The sequence below is a fragment of the Sarcophilus harrisii genome, chromosome 6, assembly GCF_902635505.1.
Source record: "Sarcophilus harrisii chromosome 6, mSarHar1.11, whole genome shotgun sequence".
Lineage (NCBI taxonomy): Eukaryota > Metazoa > Chordata > Mammalia > Dasyuromorphia > Dasyuridae > Sarcophilus > Sarcophilus harrisii.
Window position 1 is genome coordinate 52,283,804 of NC_045431.1, and position 19,868 is coordinate 52,303,671.

General features: G+C 32.6%; 1 protein-coding gene across 6 annotated transcripts in view; it reads right to left on the reverse strand.

The window, feature by feature from the left end:
* SCLT1 (sodium channel and clathrin linker 1) overlaps positions 1 to 19,868 on the reverse strand; it is a 180,681-nt gene that overhangs the window by 57,233 nt on the left and 103,580 nt on the right. For 4 of the 6 annotated variants that reach the window (XM_031944089.1, XM_031944091.1, XM_031944094.1 and 1 more), the window contains 4 exons: positions 17,284 to 17,358; positions 13,163 to 13,308; positions 10,765 to 10,957; positions 8,287 to 8,483 (listed from right to left, as the gene is read on the reverse strand). In XM_031944089.1, the coding sequence (XP_031799949.1) occupies positions 8,287 to 8,483; positions 10,765 to 10,957; positions 13,163 to 13,308; positions 17,284 to 17,358 (611 nt within the window). Of the gene's footprint in view, positions 1 to 6,423; positions 6,961 to 8,282; positions 8,484 to 10,764; positions 10,958 to 13,162; positions 13,309 to 17,283; positions 17,359 to 19,868 lie in introns of those variants that run through there. The other 2 variants (XM_031944090.1, XM_031944093.1) reach the window with 2 other exon arrangements.

Sequence of the window (19,868 nt, forward strand, 5' to 3'; positions counted from 1 at the left end):
ATATTCTTGAACTTTTGTTCTTCCCGGTGAATTCTGCTATTTTTTCTAGCTAATTAAAATAATTTTTTGGCAGTTTGATTGGTATGGCCCTAAACAAATACATCAATTTAGGTGGAATTGTCACTTTTATTATATTAGTTCAGCTTACCCATGAGCAATTGATATGTTTCCAATTGTTAAGATTTGACTTTGTATGAGAAGTGTTTTGTAATTGTTTTCATAGAGTTCCTGAGTTTGTCTTGGCAGGTAGACACATAAATATTTTATTTTGTCTACAGTTATTTTAAATGAAATTTCTCTTTCTATCTCTTGCTGCTGGGTTCAGTAATATATAGAAATGCTGATAGTTTGTGTGGGTTTATTTTATATTCTGCTACTTTGCTAAAGCTGTTATTTCAAGTAGGTTTTTGGATGATTTTCTAGAATTCAATAAGTATACTATCATATCATCTGCAAAGAGTGGTAGTTTTATTCTTATTCTAATTCCTTTAATTTCTTTTTCTTTTCTTATTGCCAAAACCCACATTTCTAGTATAAGACTGAATAATCATGAGCATCTACCCTTGTTTTACCCCTGATATTACTGGGAATGTATCCAGCTTCTCTCCATTACAAATAATGCTTGCTATTAGTTTTAGATACTGTTTTTTATTTTAAGGAAAACTCCCTTTATCCCTGTATTCTCTAGTGTTTTTCATAGGAATGGGTGCTATATTTCATCAAAAAAATTTTCTCCATTTATTAAGATCATATGATTTCTGTTGGGTTTGTTATTGATATGGTCAATATGGCAATAATTCCTGGTAACTGCATTTCTGGTATAAGTCCCACTTGGTTAGAGTGAATTATCCTGCTGATAAGTTGCTGTAATCTCTTTTATAATATTTTATTTAAATTTTTTTGCATCAATATTCATTAGGAAGATTGGTTTGTAATTTTCTTTCTCTGTATTGGCTCTTCTTGGTTTAGGTATCAGTATATGGTTTCTCTCTTTATCCATATGTTCAAACTTTCATGGCCACAAATACTCTGGATAGTAATGACTGCCTTTTGATACCATGTATAGGATCAAGGACTATCTAGCATAGACTTTTCAACAGAGTGGCACTTGAATCCACTGACTTTACTGCTTATTTAGCTTATATTACTTAAACAATCTTTTGTTAGCTATCTACCCTTTTGCCAGTCTTCTACAGACAAATCAGATAAATAGGATTCACTCAATGAATGAAACCAAGTATTTGTATCCTGCTAGTATGGTACCAGGGGAAGTCCCAAACTCTCATTTATCAGTTGTTTGTATTCTGGCTCCTTAGGGTTACCAAAATTTTGATGTCATGTAGTCTTTTGGACTTAATCCAGTGACTGCCATATAGTAAGCATTTAATAAATACTAGATTATTGGATGCTAGTTAGAGCATCTGTATATATGTTACTCTTCCCTAGCTGATAATTGGTGTTGAACTCAGGTGGTCAAGTTGGCAGTGGTTAGAATATTAATCAGTGGATTATTATCCAGGTAATTTTTATTTCTTTAATGTGAGGGAGTCTGCTTTGTGAACGAAGTAACAGGTCTGTCAGCCAGACCTTTACTGGTAAATGCAACTAATTCCAAATAATGATCATTCTCTTGATACAAAACTGTCTCCAATCCCTCCAAACTTGTATTTACATACAGGACAAAAAAGGCTTATTTAGGTAAGCATAAGCCAACATGAGTTATTATATGAGGAAGCTAACCAACTCTTTGAAAGCTTTAGGTAAGCATAAGCCAACATGAGTTATTATATGAGGAAGCTAACCAACTCTTTGAAAGCTTGTTCATATCTGGCTATTCACTAACCTAATAGAGATTTTTATTAATTTAAAGACAATTTTGCGTCCCTTATTTGTCTATTTTTGTGCCTCCTCAATTATAAAAGCTTGATGTCATTCTGTGGCTTAACAACAGCAGTATTGTTTAAAAACAACAACAAAAGTTTAGTAATAATCACAAAATCCTAAAACATTCCTTAATTCTTAGTCTTTGGACATAGCCAGGTTATAAATGCTTTTTTTTTTTTTTTCTGAGTCAGTGCTCACCCTTATTGATATATAATGTAATCCACATATTTTGTTGAGCCTTTACAAAATTGCCATTTGTTAATGGAAAGTTTTAGTCATTTTCCTCTACTTGATCAAACACATTCCTCATATTCTTTCAAAATCCTCTCAAAGACATTTATGTCATCAAAGTATACTGACATTTGCAGATAGTTCATGTCTCAGTTTATTTTCTCTATAAGTGTTTGGAAAATGTTAGGAAGTTTTTCTAAGATGCTTTGGGGCATGCACTCACACGGTTGAAAATCCAACTAGGTAGATGAAAGTAATCTTGTTTTCCTCTGCCACAGAGATTTGATAGTAAGCCACTGTGCAAGTCCAGTACTGAAAACTGCTAACATAGGGAAAGAACTTTCTAACAAACAATGCAGAGCATCATGAGCCTTTGTATATTCTTTGGTATGCTGGTGTACTTTGGTTCTTTTTTTAAAAATGTGGTAGTCAACATAATAAATATTTTTTTTTTTACATTTCTTGAGAATCCTCACTATATCTATGGGCTCTAGGTAATCTAGGTAATAATGCCATTTATCAACAGATTCTTGAAATATTCTCTATGATCAATCATCACAAAGGCATTTTTCTAGTTCTTTCCCAGATTGGTTGTGAATCAGTGAGTTGGCTCCTATGAGTAATTTCTTAGGTACATTATTCCCATCTCACTCCAGCACTGAAAATATATTTGTCCTTTTGTTAAATTTCTGTCTAAATCATGCCTTTTTACCACCCTGGAAGTAGGGAATATAAAAATAAATTTTTACTGGTTTTATTTCAGAAATTTAAGGGACAGGGCTCTTATGCTTTTTATTGTAACACTATGCTTCACATTATTCTGCATGCTTCTGCATAAGCTGCACAGATGATCAAGATGCAGGGATTAAGTTTCAACATTATTTAAAAGGATTCTAGTATCTTAAAAAGACTGGAATTGTTTCATCAAAGCTGACAGTATATTTGTACTGGCTGAGTATGAGCTGTTCAGCACAAGAGCATATATTACTTTGTTGATAATAGTAATATCTTTAAGGAATTCTGAAGTTGCTTCAAAGTAGCCTGGATAATTTTTCTTATTCAGACTTCCAAGGTCAAAACATTCAATTATAGATACTTTCTTCAAAAGTTTCTCAAATTCACCTTTTTTTTTTTTTAACCTTGTGTGAACATGTTAGTTATTAATGCTTTACTACTTAATATACCAATATAATGTCTGCAGTTGTGATTTTTGCAGTTACCTCTTTATAAAATCTTACAAATTCTGTTGGAAAAAAGCTCATTAGGAAAGGCTGATAACATGGTTATTGATTACAGGGACTGGTATGACCTCTTTCTGTCTCCATTTCCCAAAGCTGATTGCTGATTGCTCCAGCCTTCAACTTTTATATTACTTAAATTTACATTCTTTTCCTTGAAGAATGGATATCCTCTATAATTGGAACTAGAGATATCTTTTTCTAATTTCTTCTTTTTAAAAAAAGTCAAATTTATTTTATTGGCAGGTCTTCATTCTTTCCTTCTTTGTACAGCCATTGTAAAGCAAGAAAAATGAAAACTATTCTAAAATATATACTTAAGCAAAACAAATTCATGTATTGCCTTCTTAAGTCTTTCTTTCAAAGCTTTTTGTCTATAATATTTTGTAATTGTATAAACTGTTCTTCTGGTTCTGCTTCATTTTGCATCAGTTTTATAGCACTATGTCATTCTATCATATTTATATACTATAAACATGTTCAGCTATTTCCCAATTGGTTTGGAAACTGGTGAGGGGTTTCCAATTCTTTTACACTATAAAAATTGCTGCTATAAAATCTTTTTGTACATGAGTCCTTTTTTTGTTAAAAAAAATTTCTTTGAAGTATAGATCAACTAGCATTATCATTGGATTGAAGGATATGTAGTAAAATGGCTATGTAGGCATTATTCCAAACAGGTTTCCAGAATGGATGGTCCAATTCACAGATCCCCCAACATGTGTGTTATATTAATATACTTGCTTTCCCACAACCTTTATCAAATTTTTCATTTTGTCAACTTTGCAAGACTAATGGATATGAAATGTTACCTCAAGTTTGCTCTAATTATTAAGGATTTAGAGCATTTTTTTTCATAAGACTACTGATACTTTGGATGCTTTCTACTGAAAATTCTGTATTTATATTTGAATAAATTTGACTGTTTATCAACTGGATAATGGTTTTTATTCTAGTAAATATGAATCATTCCTCTATATTAATTAAAAATAAAGCCTTTAAAAGAGAATACTGAAACGACAAGCACGTTGATTTCAGAGAGGTCTAGAGAGACTTACATAAACTGATGCTGAGTGAAGCGATTATACACAGCACCAGCAAGATTATACAATCATCAATTCTGATGGACGTGACTCTCTTCAACAATGAGATGATTCAAACCAGTTCTAATTGTTTAATATTGAAGAAAGGACTAGTATGAACCACAACATAACATTTTCACTCTTTTTATTGTTGTTTGTTGCATTTTATTTTGCTTCTCTTTTTTTAAACTGGTTTGGTTTGATTCTTCTTGTATAACATGACATTTGTATAAATACGTAGGCACATAATTGGACTTAACACATATTTCCATTTTGTTTAACATATATTAGACTACTTGCCATCTAGGGGAGGGCATGGGGGAAGGAGGGGAATATTGGAACACAAGATTTTGCAAGGGCTAATGTTGAAGAATTGTTCACACATATGTTCTGAAAAATAAAAAGCCTTAATAAAGAAAATAAATAAATGAGAACTTACTGCAAAGATTTCTTCCCATTTCTTTGCTTTTCTTCTATTTTTAACTGTATTGGTTTTGCTTGTGTACAAACTTTTTAATTTTATGTAATCAAAACTGTCAAATTTTCCTCTTGTAAAAACTCTTTTGGATCACGAATTCTTATACTATATATAGATCTGACAGGTATTTTCTTCCATGCTCCTCCAAATTGTTTATGTTGTTACTCTTTATAACTAAATCATGTACTCATTTGGAACTTGTCTTTGTATATTGTATGAGATAAGTTGTTCTATGCCTGATTTCTGTCAGACGCATCCCACTTTTCCCAACAGTTTTTGTCAAATAGTGAATTCTTGCTCCAGTAGCTGGGATCTTTGAGTTTATCACACACTAGATTATCTGCTTATTTGAATCTATATAATATGTAACTGATTTGTTCCATTAAAAAATTTACCAAATTGATGATTAGAGCTTTTTAGTATAGTTTGACGTCAGGCAGTTCCTTCCTACTTTTAAAATTCCCTTGTTATTTTTGACCTTTTTCCTCTTCAAATCAGTGATGTGAATCTCAAGCAGAAATGAGGGTACATACATATCCTTGAAGGTTGCATTTTGACTTAGAAACCCACATATTAACATTACATATATGTTCAATTGTATTTATACTTATTTTGTTAAATTCCCAATTGCATTTTTAATCTGGCTTAGACTACATTCAGACATGTATTAATTTGGCACCTCTACTTCTGACAGTTATTTTTTTTTCTAGTTCTCTAAAGTAATCCCTCAGAAGTTTTATTGATCTGAAACAGGATAAGCACATTAATTTAGATAGCACTGTGGTTTTTATTATGTTGCCTTAGCTTACTCATAAGCAATGAACATTTTTCTGTTTTTATTTGTGTAGATGTTTGTCATGTATTCTGTGTAGATTTGTATATCTGTTTTTATTTGTGTAAAAAGTGTTTTGTATTGTGTTCATCTAGTTCTTGTGTATATCTTGTAAGTAGGTAAACTCCCAAATATCTTATGCTATGTGCAATTTTTTAAATGGTATTTCTCTTTCTATTTGTGCCATAGAAAGATTTTGATAGGATCCATTGTTTTCCTTTTTTTCAGTTTATATAGTACTGAAATTAATTGATTTTTTCTAATATACAATAATTTAGGTGTTCTTTTCTCTGATCTGTTATGTAAGCAGTTTATAGTTTTATAAATATAAATACAGATCATTCAGATTGTAAGTTTTATTGGAACATACTTGGGTAAAATGTTTTCTAACAATTTCATTTCTTTTTAAAATGATAGTGAATTCAGCATTTTCATTTTTTGAGACGGGTAATTTTCTTCTTCATTTTATTTATTCATTTATTTTTAGAAATTAGGTAAGCTCATGGGTTGTCCAATTTATTTGTTTCTTTAAAAAAAAAACAGCTCCTAGATTTATTTATTAAATAAGGCATTTTTTTGGGGGGGGAGGAAGGCTTTCAATTTTGCTCATGTTTTGTTTGATTTTCAGGATTTCTATTTTGGTGTTTAACTGGGATTTTCATTTTTATTTAGTTTCCACGCCATTGAACAATATAATAATGGTCCCTGTGTCTTGATTCCTTCCTCTTTGGCTTTAGAAAGTTTATTCTAGATGAAAAATTCTGAATTCAGTCACAATCATTCAAAGTCCCCAAAATTAGTAATTCAGAGATAGGAAAATTTCTTACACTTGGGCAGCAAGTAGGCTATGTTTTTTCTTATCATTATTCTTACCTCTAATTAACCTTGGCTTCATTGTAGTTTTGGCAAAATTCAATTTATTGAAAATATTTCAATAAAGAAACAGCAGATTTTGTTATAATATGTGTAGACAGATAGGCATTGGGGAAGGAAAGTTAAAGAAAGAATCTTCCTCTTAGGATTTTTCTTAGCCTGGGTTCTCCACTCAGGAAATACTTAAAGATCCCATGACTCTTGCTTTCTCCATTCTCTGTCCTTTGCTCCTTAAAAATTGTGCTGGAAATGTCATTCTGGCTCTCATCTCTGGAATCTAGGCCCTCATAAAGTCTGCCTCTGGTTCTGATATAACTTCCTCTTTTTATACTTTTTTTTCTCCTGTAAAGGGAATCACCAATTTTAGTTATTTTAGTGATGAAGTCTTACAATATAGGGGTTAAATAGCTTTAGCAGCTAATGGATTAAAGTGAGGAAAAAGATGGTAGGGGAATAATTCTGAACACTACGTCCTGAACTGAACTGAATGGTAACAGTGTGAGAGAATAAGACATACATTAGAGAGGTCAAGAAGATAGAAATGACAGATTTAGCATTGGGCTGAATAGTTGAGATGAAAGTTAGGAGTTATGAATTCATCAAGGCTGTGGGATTAGGTAACTGGGAGAATGATGATCTTGACAATAAAAAGGAGGTTTAAAAAGTCTTCAGAAAAGAAGAGAGTTGGGATAGAAAGAAAATTAGTTCTGTGTTAGTTGACATTTAGTTTGAAATGACCACAAGCACATCCAGTCTGTGGTGTTCAAAAGGTAACTGATAATGGGGAACAGGAGTTCAGTAGAGAGATTAAGGATGGAAAATATCATTTTGGGAATCATGTGCAGAGATTAAAATTGAATTTATTGGGGCTGATGAGCTCTCCAAGTGAGATAGCATGAAAAGCAAAGCAAAGAGGACTCAACTGAGCCCTAAGGGATACCTACAATTAGTGGGCATAACATCATAAAGATCCAACAAAGGAAATAGAGGAGTAGTTGGACATGTAAGACAGATAGTGATCAGAGAGCAACATCACAAATACCTATAGAGGACACATATCTAGAAATAGAAGGTAATCAACAGTGTCAAATGCTGTACAAAGGCCAAGAAAGACACATTATGAAAAGATCATTAGACATGGAAATTAAGAGATCACTGGTAAGTTTAAAGAGCCCAGTTTCATTTGAATAGTAACATTGGAAGCCAGATTGCAAAGGAACTAAAAAAAAGTAAGGGAAAAGGAAGAGGAGGTATTTACTATACACAGTTTTCTCAAGGATTTTAGCCATGAAGTGCAAGATAGATATGGGACTACAGCTGATGATACTATATTGTATAGTCATTAAATATTGATGTCACATAAAAATAGTCATTTTAGTGTTACATGGATTTCTTGAGATTATCATCATGAAATTTTCTTTAAAAAAAGCAAGAAACCATAAAAACAGGATTTTGTTAAATTAAAGGAAAGGAAGTGATCACACAACACTAACATACATGAACAACTGCCATATTCTGGATCAATAAGCATTTTTTAACAATCACTTTATATATATATTTCTTCCTTAGTCATGATGAAAAAGACTTTTAAAAATAATTTAAAACACTCTCATAAAATGTGTGAAGTGACCCAAGCACCAAATTATCTAAAGGTAATATTGGACTTACTTTAAGTTGCTGATTCTAGTTTCTGCAGCTTCTGTAATCTTTTTTGTTTCATCTTTCCATCGGTTTGTTGCCTTCTGTTGAGCTACTAATAGACGTCTCAATTCAACAGTGGAATCGTGATTACTATCTTCCAGCTCTCTCAAACGAATTTCAAATCCATGCTCCTTTACTGAAAATTCATGTTCCATTGTGCTGATCTAGTGAACAAAATGAATATAGTGTTTCTCTTTTCATTTATTCATCACTATAATGATCAACCATGTGAGCAAATGGAGATAATCACTATGCCATAGATATTTTTAGTTCATGAGATGAATTAGAAGCCTTCTAGGGGCCTACATTCTTACAGAGATGATACAATTTGCACAAAGAACTATCATACAAACTAGAATATGATTTATATATACAAGCAGCATTTAAAAAGTGTTATAGAAGAATTGAAGTGGTAAAGAGAAATTGTTCTCTCTAGAGGATAAAAGAAGGCTTCATGGAGAAGGTTGCATTTAACCTTAACCTTGAAGGATGGTGAGGAATACAATAGACAGGAAAAGGAATCAGGTAGATAAAATGGAGGATATAGAAAACACAAATGTGCAGAGGTAGGAACATAGAAGGAGGGGACACAGTGAGTAAGAATTACAAAAAAGTGGACTAGTATGACACATAGTTGAAAATGTGAAGAAGAGCAGTATGAGATAAGGCTAGAAAAGTTGGTTGGCACTGGATTAGGAAGACCTTGACTATAAGGTGTTTGGAATTGTTTGTAGGTAATAAGAAATCACTGAGATATGATCAGAACTATACATGGTGAAAATTACTATAATCTGTAAGCAAGGACAATTCTGTTTACTATGAATCCTGAGAGAAGAATTGAAGTAAAAGTCAAGAGTCCAAGTAGTAAAAAACAGCAAGATTAAGAATTTGAATAGGAGGCCTGTGGTGGTGTGTACAGGCCCCAAATGAGGGGAGAACAAGCATGGATTTCATCCAGGGGAGCCACTGTGAATATCAGGACCTGGGATTTAAGCCTAGAATAACAAAACATGCAGGAAAAGGAGCTTTCTGGACAGTTTGAAGTTCTCAGATAATGAAGGTAAGCAGAGCTTTTAAAAAGAACCTTGTCTGGAAGACTAACCAGGATATTGGAGTATGAGAAACAGTGAAGTTCAGCTTGACTTACATTTTTCTAGCCAATCATTTCAGATTCAATCTATAGAATAGTGCCCAAGGAAGAAGCTATGAAGCAGGAATGAGCTAGAATATCAAAATTCAATGCTCTGAGCTGTGCTTGCTAGGCCAGAGGTGTTGAGAAACCCAAAGTAGATAGTGGGGAAAATGACAAAAAAAAAGGTTTTTATGGGGTCAGATATGCTTAAGACCCAGACCCAGATATAGAGAATGGCTCTAAAATATCTACAGGCAAAGCCTCAAATAAAAATACAATTTGTTCAAAAAACTCAATGATATTGAGAAATGATACAAATGTTTAAGAATGATATTATAAATTAAATTGGAAAAATGGAGGAAAGAGTTGGAGGAAAGATGAAAACCATGGAGGAGAGTTTGGGAAGAAGGATTGATGGCTTGGTATATATAAAAGGTATAGAGTCTTCCCCATGTAGACCAACTGGGTATTGGAGGGTTCCAGAGAGAAGGTAATGACCTTATGAAACAAGAAACAGTAAAATGGGGACAGGGGATTAGGAAAGTGGATACAGCCCTCAGACTTTGGAAATATCTGATCAGCATCAGAAATAACTGATAATGGAAGGCATAATTAGGAAAGACGGTTTAAGAATCCCTGGACTACCTGAGAGCTATAAACAAAGGGAAAGCCTGGACATCATATTCCAGGAGGTCATAAAATAAAACTGTCCATGTTATTTTAGAACTCCAGGGCAAAGTGAAAATATGGGGACTCCACCAGTCACTTCCTGAGGGAAGCCCCAAACAATTTCCAGCAATGCCATGGCCAAAATCCAAAGCTTCTAGGATGAAGAGACAATACTGCAGGCAGCTGAAGAAAAAATATTCAGATACCAGATAGAAACGGTAACACACAAAATTTAGCAACTTCATCAATAAAAGAGCGGAGATCACAAAATACAATATTCTGGAGGACAGAAAAGTATGAACCAAGTATGAACCAAGAATAACTGAGCATGGTCCTAGGAAAATGGATCTTTAATGAAGTAGAGAGTTATCTAATATAATGCCTTTAAAGCACTGCTTCAGTTGCTTTGTCAAAAATGCCAAGCTGCTTCATTTTTAGAAAGTAATTTTTTTTTTTTTTGGTATAAAGTGAAAGAAATTATATTCAAGGATGTTCACCTTGTTAACTTTCTGAATTAGTATCAGTGTTTTCTGATAGGTAGAAGGAACAAGAGAGCTTCTAAAATTGTTTGCTACCCTCCCTAAATATTCTTTGTACTAGACTTTTCACTGGCAGACATAGATCCCACTAAGTCTTAACGATACCTTTAATTTGGCTTTTTGTTGAGCCTCCAAAGCAATTTTTCTCAAATTCTCAGTGTCTTTTTGCAACTGTTCATTTTCTTGCTGAAGTTTCAGTCTTTGTTCACTGACAGTGCCACAGTTCTTTCTTTCAGACTCTAAAACGTTCTGAAGCTTTTGAATCCTTTCCCGGCTACGTGACATCTCTTCTTCAGAACTGACAGAAAACAAAACATCCCACTTAACGATTTGCTATAAAATTCTAGAAGTAAGCCCACATTTTCAGTGTTTTATTTTCCTCTTTCTGGAGTCATTTAATTATAATTCACAATTATGCTTTTTGTTTTAAAAAGAGTTTGCTATAATAGGTATGTTCTATATAAAACAGATGAAAAGAAAAGCAACTAAATTAAACTGCCTACTCATCCTTAAAAACCAGTTTGCAATCTTTCAAATTCTCTGTTAAATTTAAGAGACTGGATACATGAAATTCATTGTGTGAGGAGGATTAAATGGGGAAAAATTCTAGGTGACAGTAAATGGGGGAGTTCAATGGAACTATATTACAAACTCCTTTACTTTATCACTGAATTCAGTTACAGGAAAATATGCCAGCCAACCACATTAATAGTGGTTGGGATTCTAGTGAGAAATAAATTTTTGCATTATCCCCAAGAGGTTTGCCCAACTTTTTATGAAATTGTAATAGTGGGACTATAAATGCACTCAGGTTTCTTGGATTTTGGAAAATGCTTTAATGGGTTGGAATACCCATTAAAATACAAGAACAATGTGCAAAAACTCCTCTCCTTTAAAAATACTAAGAACTACATAAAAATTTCCCTTTTAATGCCATATTCTAATTCCCACATAATACAATCACTATAACATTCCAGAATTGTTTTTTTTAACCAGTCCTGCTTACATTATGAACCACAATTAATGCTGTTAAATAGAAACAGACTTTAAATGGAGCCTATGATTCTGCTCCTTTGACAATAAGAGTAACCATGGAGAGAAATGGTAGGGTGAGAGCATGTGGTATACAGATGACGGCTGAGATTATGATGACCTAGAGAGTTACAGGTTCAAAGTTACTTGCAACAAAAGATGTTCATACAGAGAATGACTGTTTGAAACAACAGTTCCACATAAGTGAATTGTTATGACAGTAATGGGGACTATGAGAGACTAGGAACAATCAGAATGGTTTGACATGTTTTACAGTGTGGCTGCCACTTATATCACCTAATTTGTTCTTAGAGATTCCTTAGGAGCTTCTGCCAGGTTGCACTGATATTTTCCCAAGGCATAAATCTAGGGATCTGCTGATTCTAACTACACACTATTTGCAAAAGATCTTAAATGAACCATTGGCAGAAGTTTGGAAGACTTTATGTGCAAATCTAAAACAAAAGCTCAACCTTAGGAAGCAAAAGAGCTGATTTTATTCTCTCTTATTTCTGAAGTGCCTTGTTCTTGCCAAATTACATACCATATTTAAAATGATCTTAAACTAATTTTTCTGTGTTTAGACAAGCTACTGGTGAAAAAATAGTATTACTACTGTTCTATTTTTCTAAAACCACATTTCCCATCTTTCATTGGGGGGAAAAAACTAAAAGCATTTTAATCAATATGTCTGGCTTGTTGCTTTTAAAAAGCCTTCTTCTTTGGTATATATATATATATATTTTCATATATATGTCAGAATTTTTTTTTGCTATCTAGTCCTTTTACTGAAACATCTTTTAATTGTTTTAATATGCAACAGCAAAACCTATAACTTCATCAAATAAAGATAACTGAAGTATAATTAGTATCAATATGTACTTTAAAATTGGTCTCTACATAAATTTTCAATAGATTATTGTTTTAAATAATCTAAAAATTAGTCTTTGCTCTTTATTAGAAGATAAGGATTTGTATATTATTTTAAAAATGTATAATGTGAAAAATAACAACCATGATTTTTTAGCTTGAATATAATAAAAGTCCATTCTATCCCCCAAAATATATTTTGGAAAATTCATTTCATTATGCCCACAGGACTGATAAAAATGCTTTTGTATATATAAAAAGTGTACCAGATCTGGGACATCATCATTATATTGTGAGAAAATCTTATATATCAATGCAAGTGGATACCTGATCTACCCTTTAGAGTCTTTCTGGTGTTTTCTGGATCTCTGAGAAGTCACAAAGTTAGAATGGGTCAGAGATAGGACTTGAACCTGGAAAAATCTTTCTGACTCTGAAGCTGATATTTTTTGTATGATATTAAGACATCTCTTTAGATATACTTATTATTATAAAATGTAAAATATGTGGCAATTATTTCACTGTGGTTCATTATGAAAGTGAAAATACCTAGATTTTATAGGTACAGAATTATATGACATATATGTAGATTACTACTTACCTTATCTCAAGTTGTTTAATTCTGTTTTGTGCTGTCTTAAGTTGTAACTGAAGATTATCCATGGTATGTTCTGCAAGTATGCACCTTTGGTGCATATCTTCTAGCTTCCTACAATCACCTTCATTTCCTCTGCTTTCTCGATAAATCTAGATTATAAGATAATAAGGTTTTGTAGTAGAAGGGACCTTAAAGATAATCTTATTCTAATGAATTTTACAAAGAAGGAAACTGAGACCCTAAAGGTAAAGTGACCTGCCCAACATTGCAAAAAGAAGTTAAGATTCAAACTCAGTTTCTACAAACTTCAGTAGTCTGGACACTCCACTGCTATAGAAGTATATGAAACTTATGGTAAAAGTTATGCAGTATTAAGCCCTGAATGCATCAAAAATATACTAATTACAGTGGTGATTTCTGAATTCTTCAAATGAGGGTTTTTCTTTAACACTAAAACAAATGGGAGACTGCATCATGATTGGAGTTGTACTATCAGTATGCATTAATTAAAACTACCTGACAAAATTTTTATGAATTCATTATTTACAAATTAATTTCTATTATAAATTCTAGGACTATCTACATTTGAAAGATAGTAATGTGTGTGTATATATGCATATATATGTGTATGCATACATATATATGTATATAAATATTTTACATGTTCAATAAATGGAAGGTATATTTGCAGACTTAGTGCAATAACTCTGTGGTCTGTGAATTAAGAGAAAGGAAACCACTGAATGGCATTGTATCTCAGATGACAGGGTTTCTGTGATGACCACATATTTTAAAATCAGCCGGAGTCAGGAATTCAGGTTAAGGGAAAATCTTCAATCTTTATTTTCAGTAGAGGTGAAGAAGGGTCGAAAGTAAAAGGGGAATTGGCAATAGCAATGTGTGCAGCTGAGTCAAGAAGCTAGCCAGACCAGAAGCCACGAGACCAGCAGCCACCAGATCAGAACCCAGCCGGCAGTCTCTCTCCGCCTCTCTTCCTGCCCCTCTGCCTCCACCCCCCAAAATCGTCATTTCTTATACAACATATCAGGACTTGCACAGAGAGTGGGTGGGGGCCATTCTTTCTCCAAGCATATATATTAATAGAATATGGTCCAATTACTATTTAGCCTCACGTGCTTTGACACCTCAGTGCATTAACTCAAGCCTCAGTCCATTATAGGTTTCAATCACTTAAAATAGTAAAAATATGTTTGTTTGTTTTTTTAAACATGATTTCATTAGAAGGTTGTATGGTCTTTAGTTTTTTCCAAGACTTTCTTTATTAGGAAAACTGAAGCAATAAGCTACCCAAAGTTGATTTCAGAGTGAAAGACTTCATTCATTTTGAGATGCATTTTTAAAGCTCTCATTTTTACAGAATAAGTTTAGCATCATTTTACAGATAAAGTTTATCATATAGTTCTTGGTGAGTTGATAAGGCCAAAAAAATTTATCACCTGATGGCCAATGTCTGCTCATGAGCCTATTTACACCTAACTCAAGCAATCAGTTGAATCACAAATACAGTTCATCACCAGGCCTATAAATGAAACCTTTCCAGTTTGGTGGAACTGCAAGATTACATCAAGAAACTATCAATGATTAGGTTTGGTTATTTTACATAAACAAAATGGAATGCTGAAGGTTGAAACTGAAGAAATTATCACCAGTGGCACAGCTATGTGCCCAAAGAGTGGAACCTTTAAGTTATTCTAATATCATTAAGTCATTCTAATGTTATTATATTATAATATATAAGATAAGTAATTACATATAGTGGAATGTCAGAATGAAAAAACAGACAAAATTCACCTTGAAATTTTTTTAAATCACATAAAATACGGTACAGCAGCTTTAGACAGAAAGGGGCTAGGATCTTTTAAAAGTAGGCAATTAGAGAGCAGATGGATCTGAGATGGTTACTATGGAAACATCTAAATGTAAATTTTATTTTTCACCATAGCCAGCTAAGTTAGGAGCAGGAAACTAGATTTCTAGTGAATAAAAGAAAACAAACACAGGTAAGATTTAGTTCACAATAAAATTAATTATTTAGGAAAAAATAATCTTGAGAGTTTCATACATAAACATGATTATTTTACAGGGTGATCATAGCATCATATAATAGTTTCTTCTTTCCAGTTCACTGTAATACATGATAGGACAAAAAGAAGTGAAAGAAAGTACAACAGGAATCTTTTAGGTGACCAGGAATACTAAGAAGGCCAAGTTGGCTGAACCACTAATTAGTTCCTTAAGCTTAAACGAATGAATACAGTGTTGGTATGATCAAGAGTAGACTTTAGCACAAGATTCAGCATTAAATATTTACATTAGGAGGTAAGACTCAATTAGGATATTATCGATTCACTCTCCCAGTCTCCTACCTTGTGCTTTTATCTCTAGTATATTGAGTGAAATGGTCTACAAAATCAGCTAGATTATTTAGATTTCCTCTTTGTCTGTCTGTCTTTCCTCTTTCCTTGTCTCCCTCCCCTCCCCCTGACAACTATGCTAAACTACACTATACTGTTGCGATATAATATCTTAAAGTGTTGTTGAAAGGATCAAGTGTAACATATTCCAAATTTAGATCTGGAAGAGACCTTAAAGACTGGTGAGGTCCCAGTGATGTTAAGTGTTTTACTTGCCCAATGGTCACCTAGATAATGAAAAGTAAAGGCATGGTGTGAATCAGAGTTATTTCTATTCTATACCATGCTCTCTCCACTAATAAAAATTAGTTTGCCTTAAAGATGTCCAAATGATATGCCCTTATGAAAGCCCTTTCTTCCTCCCTTGGTTGAGGAAAGTACAAACATATCACTTGATATTAAAAAACAAAATGATTATTTATTATGTTTCAAAGCTGTTCTTATGCACAGATGGAATCTCATGGCTTGATATTACCTTTCAAAAACAAGACTTTTCTATACTCCAAGTTCCTTTTCTTACTTGTTTCTTGAAATTATCTTTCATTTTACAATTGGTGATAACTTTCTTTTTTTTTTCTTTATTATCAGAATCTGGCACAGTGTTTAACACAAAATGAGTATTTAACAAATTCTTGTTTACTGACTGACTTGCTTAGAAAAGGCAAACATCACTATAAAAATATTTAAGATTCACAACAAAATGTAAATGGTTGATTTCTGAGTCTTCTTTAAATTTTGTTTCTGCTAGAGAAAATGAACATGTATGTAATGAGAAGGCCTGACCTCTATATAGGAGATAGAAAAGAATAAGTCCCTGAAGAAAAATATCCTTAATCATGCCTTCATATAAGACAGACTTTTAAGAATTTAACTGAAGCCAGTTTCAATGATTTCATGATGAAGTGAGCCATCTATACCCAAAGAGAGTTCTGCAGGAACTGAGTGTGGATCATAACATTCTCACTCTTTTTGTTGTTGTTTGTTTGCATTGTTTTCTTATTTATTTTCTTTCCTTTTTGATCTGATCTTTCTTGGGCAGCAAGATAATTGTACAAATATGTTTACACATATAGGATTTAATATATATTTTAACATTTATAACATATATTGGATTACTTGCCATCTAGGGGTGGGAGTGGGAGGGAAGAGGGGAAAATTTGGAACACAAGGCTATGCAAGGACCAATGTTGAAAAATTTTTCATGCATATGTTTTGAAAATGAAAAACTTTCATAAAAAAATACAACAAAAAAAATTCATTTAAGAGCTTCATGATAAGCATTTTATGAGAAAAGATGTTTTTGATTAAAGATAAAGTTATCATTTCCTGATTTTATTCTCTTAAGATTTTTTATGGATCTAATATTAAAGGAAAAGACTATTTGACCAAAACATAATAGTGACAAATTATTCTGCTGATATGATATAAGTAAATATATGCTTCATATGGTTATATTCCGGTATAAAACATGAGAATTTCACAAAGTACATGATTTAAAAAAATTTAAAGGTCTTGTCATAGATGATAGGAAATATGTCTTAATATTAATTAACTAATATTTAAATACGGGTTTGAAATACTTTTGAATGGAAAAAAGGCATTTATCAAGGGGTTATAATAGAACCTCTTTTAATACACTAATGAAATAAGACTGACTATAAATTGCAGAGTTGAGTTCTTTGTTTTTACCTTTTCTAGTTCTTCTTCCACTGCCCGCTTTTCTCTAATAGCCCATTCAACTTGGCTCTGTTTGTCTCCACATTCCTATAAAATGAATAAAGAAATATTTATAAAAATCTATATTCAAAAGATATATGCCCCCAAATAGAACTAGTTAATATTATAAAGGATTTCCTATACAGGGCCAAATGAATGAAGGAATCCCTTCAGATCCCTCTAGCTGCTAATGTTGATTGTGCTTACAGTGCCAAGCACTAAAACACTACAGGCCATTTTCAATGAAATCCCTGCCCACTCAAAAGAAATTTATCTAGCAATCTGCAGTAACTAAACCAAAAGATGAAGAGTGTCTACTATCTAAACTATGATAGGCATTTGATTAAAAAGTCTATAAAATTAGTTCATAATTGGACAGACAACATGATTATACAGATGGGAAATTAGCTAAACAAAGAACTGAATGATGGAAATAAAATGGGCAATGTTTACAAAAATCACAAACTACTCTCTAACACAAAACGGAATCTTCCCCACACACCTTTTTTGAAGACTAGTATTCTTTGAGTGGTCCTATAAATTATAAATTGTGGAATAGATTGGGTTGATCCTGGATAGAGGATCTATGGAAGACAATGAAAAGAAATTACATAGGATGTGAAAGTGTTATTAGATTGTTGAGGGACTATCCATATGGATGAAATGAAAGATCTCATTGAAGTATTTGTACATACTATCAGTTCATGGGAAGGACAAAAAAAGAAAGTTTAAGTTGTTCATTTAATTAAAGAACCCCAGTGTAATACAGCCACATATGAAAATGTTCAACATGCTGAAAAAGAATCCATACTCCAAAATGTCAAGAATCATTTTGAAATAAAGAAGGATTAGGGGCTCTAAGTTAACAGGAAGAAAGAAGTTTTAGAACTCTTAAGAAGAAAAAGAATGAATCTCTCTCTTCTTGCCATATTGTCTTTTCATCTGTTTTTTTATCAGAATCATTTTTAAATGATAAACCAAGGAACTGAAAAAACTCTCTGTGAGACTGTAGTCACTGGATAGCCATGTAAGTTAAAAAAAACCAAACTTTTAATTTAACTACTACTAATTCTTCCCTCTACCCCAAAAAGTTAAAATATTAATAACTGAAAATGTTTCCTCAACATGAAACACTCCTGTGTAAAAGTTTTGAATCTGTGTACTTAGAATCAGAATAGTTGATAAAATTCAATATTAATTAATGAGTCCAAAACAGAGAATGTAACAAAACATAACAAATCAGAGAAGTCATAACAGTATAATGGAATGCTTGGAATACTAAAAATAAATAATTGGAGGAAAAGTGATTTGAAAAGAGGCATGTGTAATACTTAGAGAAGATATGTTGTTGTTAACGACTTCTACTTTCAATTATCTATATAACAACTATATGTTATAATATTATATTTTCTTGGAATAATATAAAATGAACAAACAAATCTAAGATAGTAAAAATGAGCAAAACAACAGGTAACTATGAGAAGTTTTTACCGTTTCTATATTATTACTTTGTTGATCAAGTCCTATCTCTCCTTTTTATAGCAATGCCCTACTCTTAGAACTATCAATTCTCAATGAAATTAAGAGAACGGAAATATTATTCCATGACAGATATTGACCTGTGTCCTCATGATCCTTTTTTTCTTCTGCCACGAAGTCTCCTCTTTGGGCCCATGCCCTTCCACCCTTCCAGATGTCATTTGCTGCCAGGAGTTCTAACTCCCCTTTTCCTCAGGCAGGATTTACTGGCTATGGGACTATACTATTTGCTCAGAAGCAGGGGTCTTTCTTAATTTACTTCTTGGAGAGATGTTGTAGGGTTTTTGGTCCTTGTTATTTTAGATCTTTTCCTTCACAAATAAGTTTTCTCCTTAGGTTCTTTTATCCTTTTTTCATTGTATACTATTACAAAGAAATGTCTTAGTTGTCTCTCTGTTGTTGTTTTGTTATTTCTTTTAACCCTATAGGTGTCTTTTCAGTTTTTATCTTTTCCTCTAACTTTTGTTTTAACTTGTGCCTTTTTAAATTCTTTTTGTTTGTTTGTTTTTTGTTTTGAGGCAATTGGGAGTTAAGTGACTTGTCCAGGTTCACACAGCTAGAAATGTTAAGTGTCTGAGGCCAGCTTTGAACTCAGGGCCTCCTAAACTAGGGGTTGGTGCTTTTTCCACTTTGCCATCTGACTGCCCCTATTTATAAGTTCGTTATTTGGTTTATTTATATTTCTTGTGTTTGTGCAGTTTGGAGTAATTACAGCTCAAACTATCTGCTTGGCTTTTTTTTTTTTTTTTTTTTGTTGGTTGGTAGGAATGCTTTAAATGATTCTTTCTCTTTTTTTAAAATAATAACATATTATTATTTTATGTAGTACCTGATGGGTACAGAATTTGTTGTTGTTGTTTTCAATTGTGTCCAACTCTTTGACTACACTGTAGTTTTCTTGGCAAAATTATTGGATTAGTTTGCTATTTCCTTCTCCATTTCATTTTACAAATGAGAAAATGGAGACAAAAAGGGCTAATTGGTTTGTTAAGAGTCACAGAGCTACTGTTTGAGGCCAG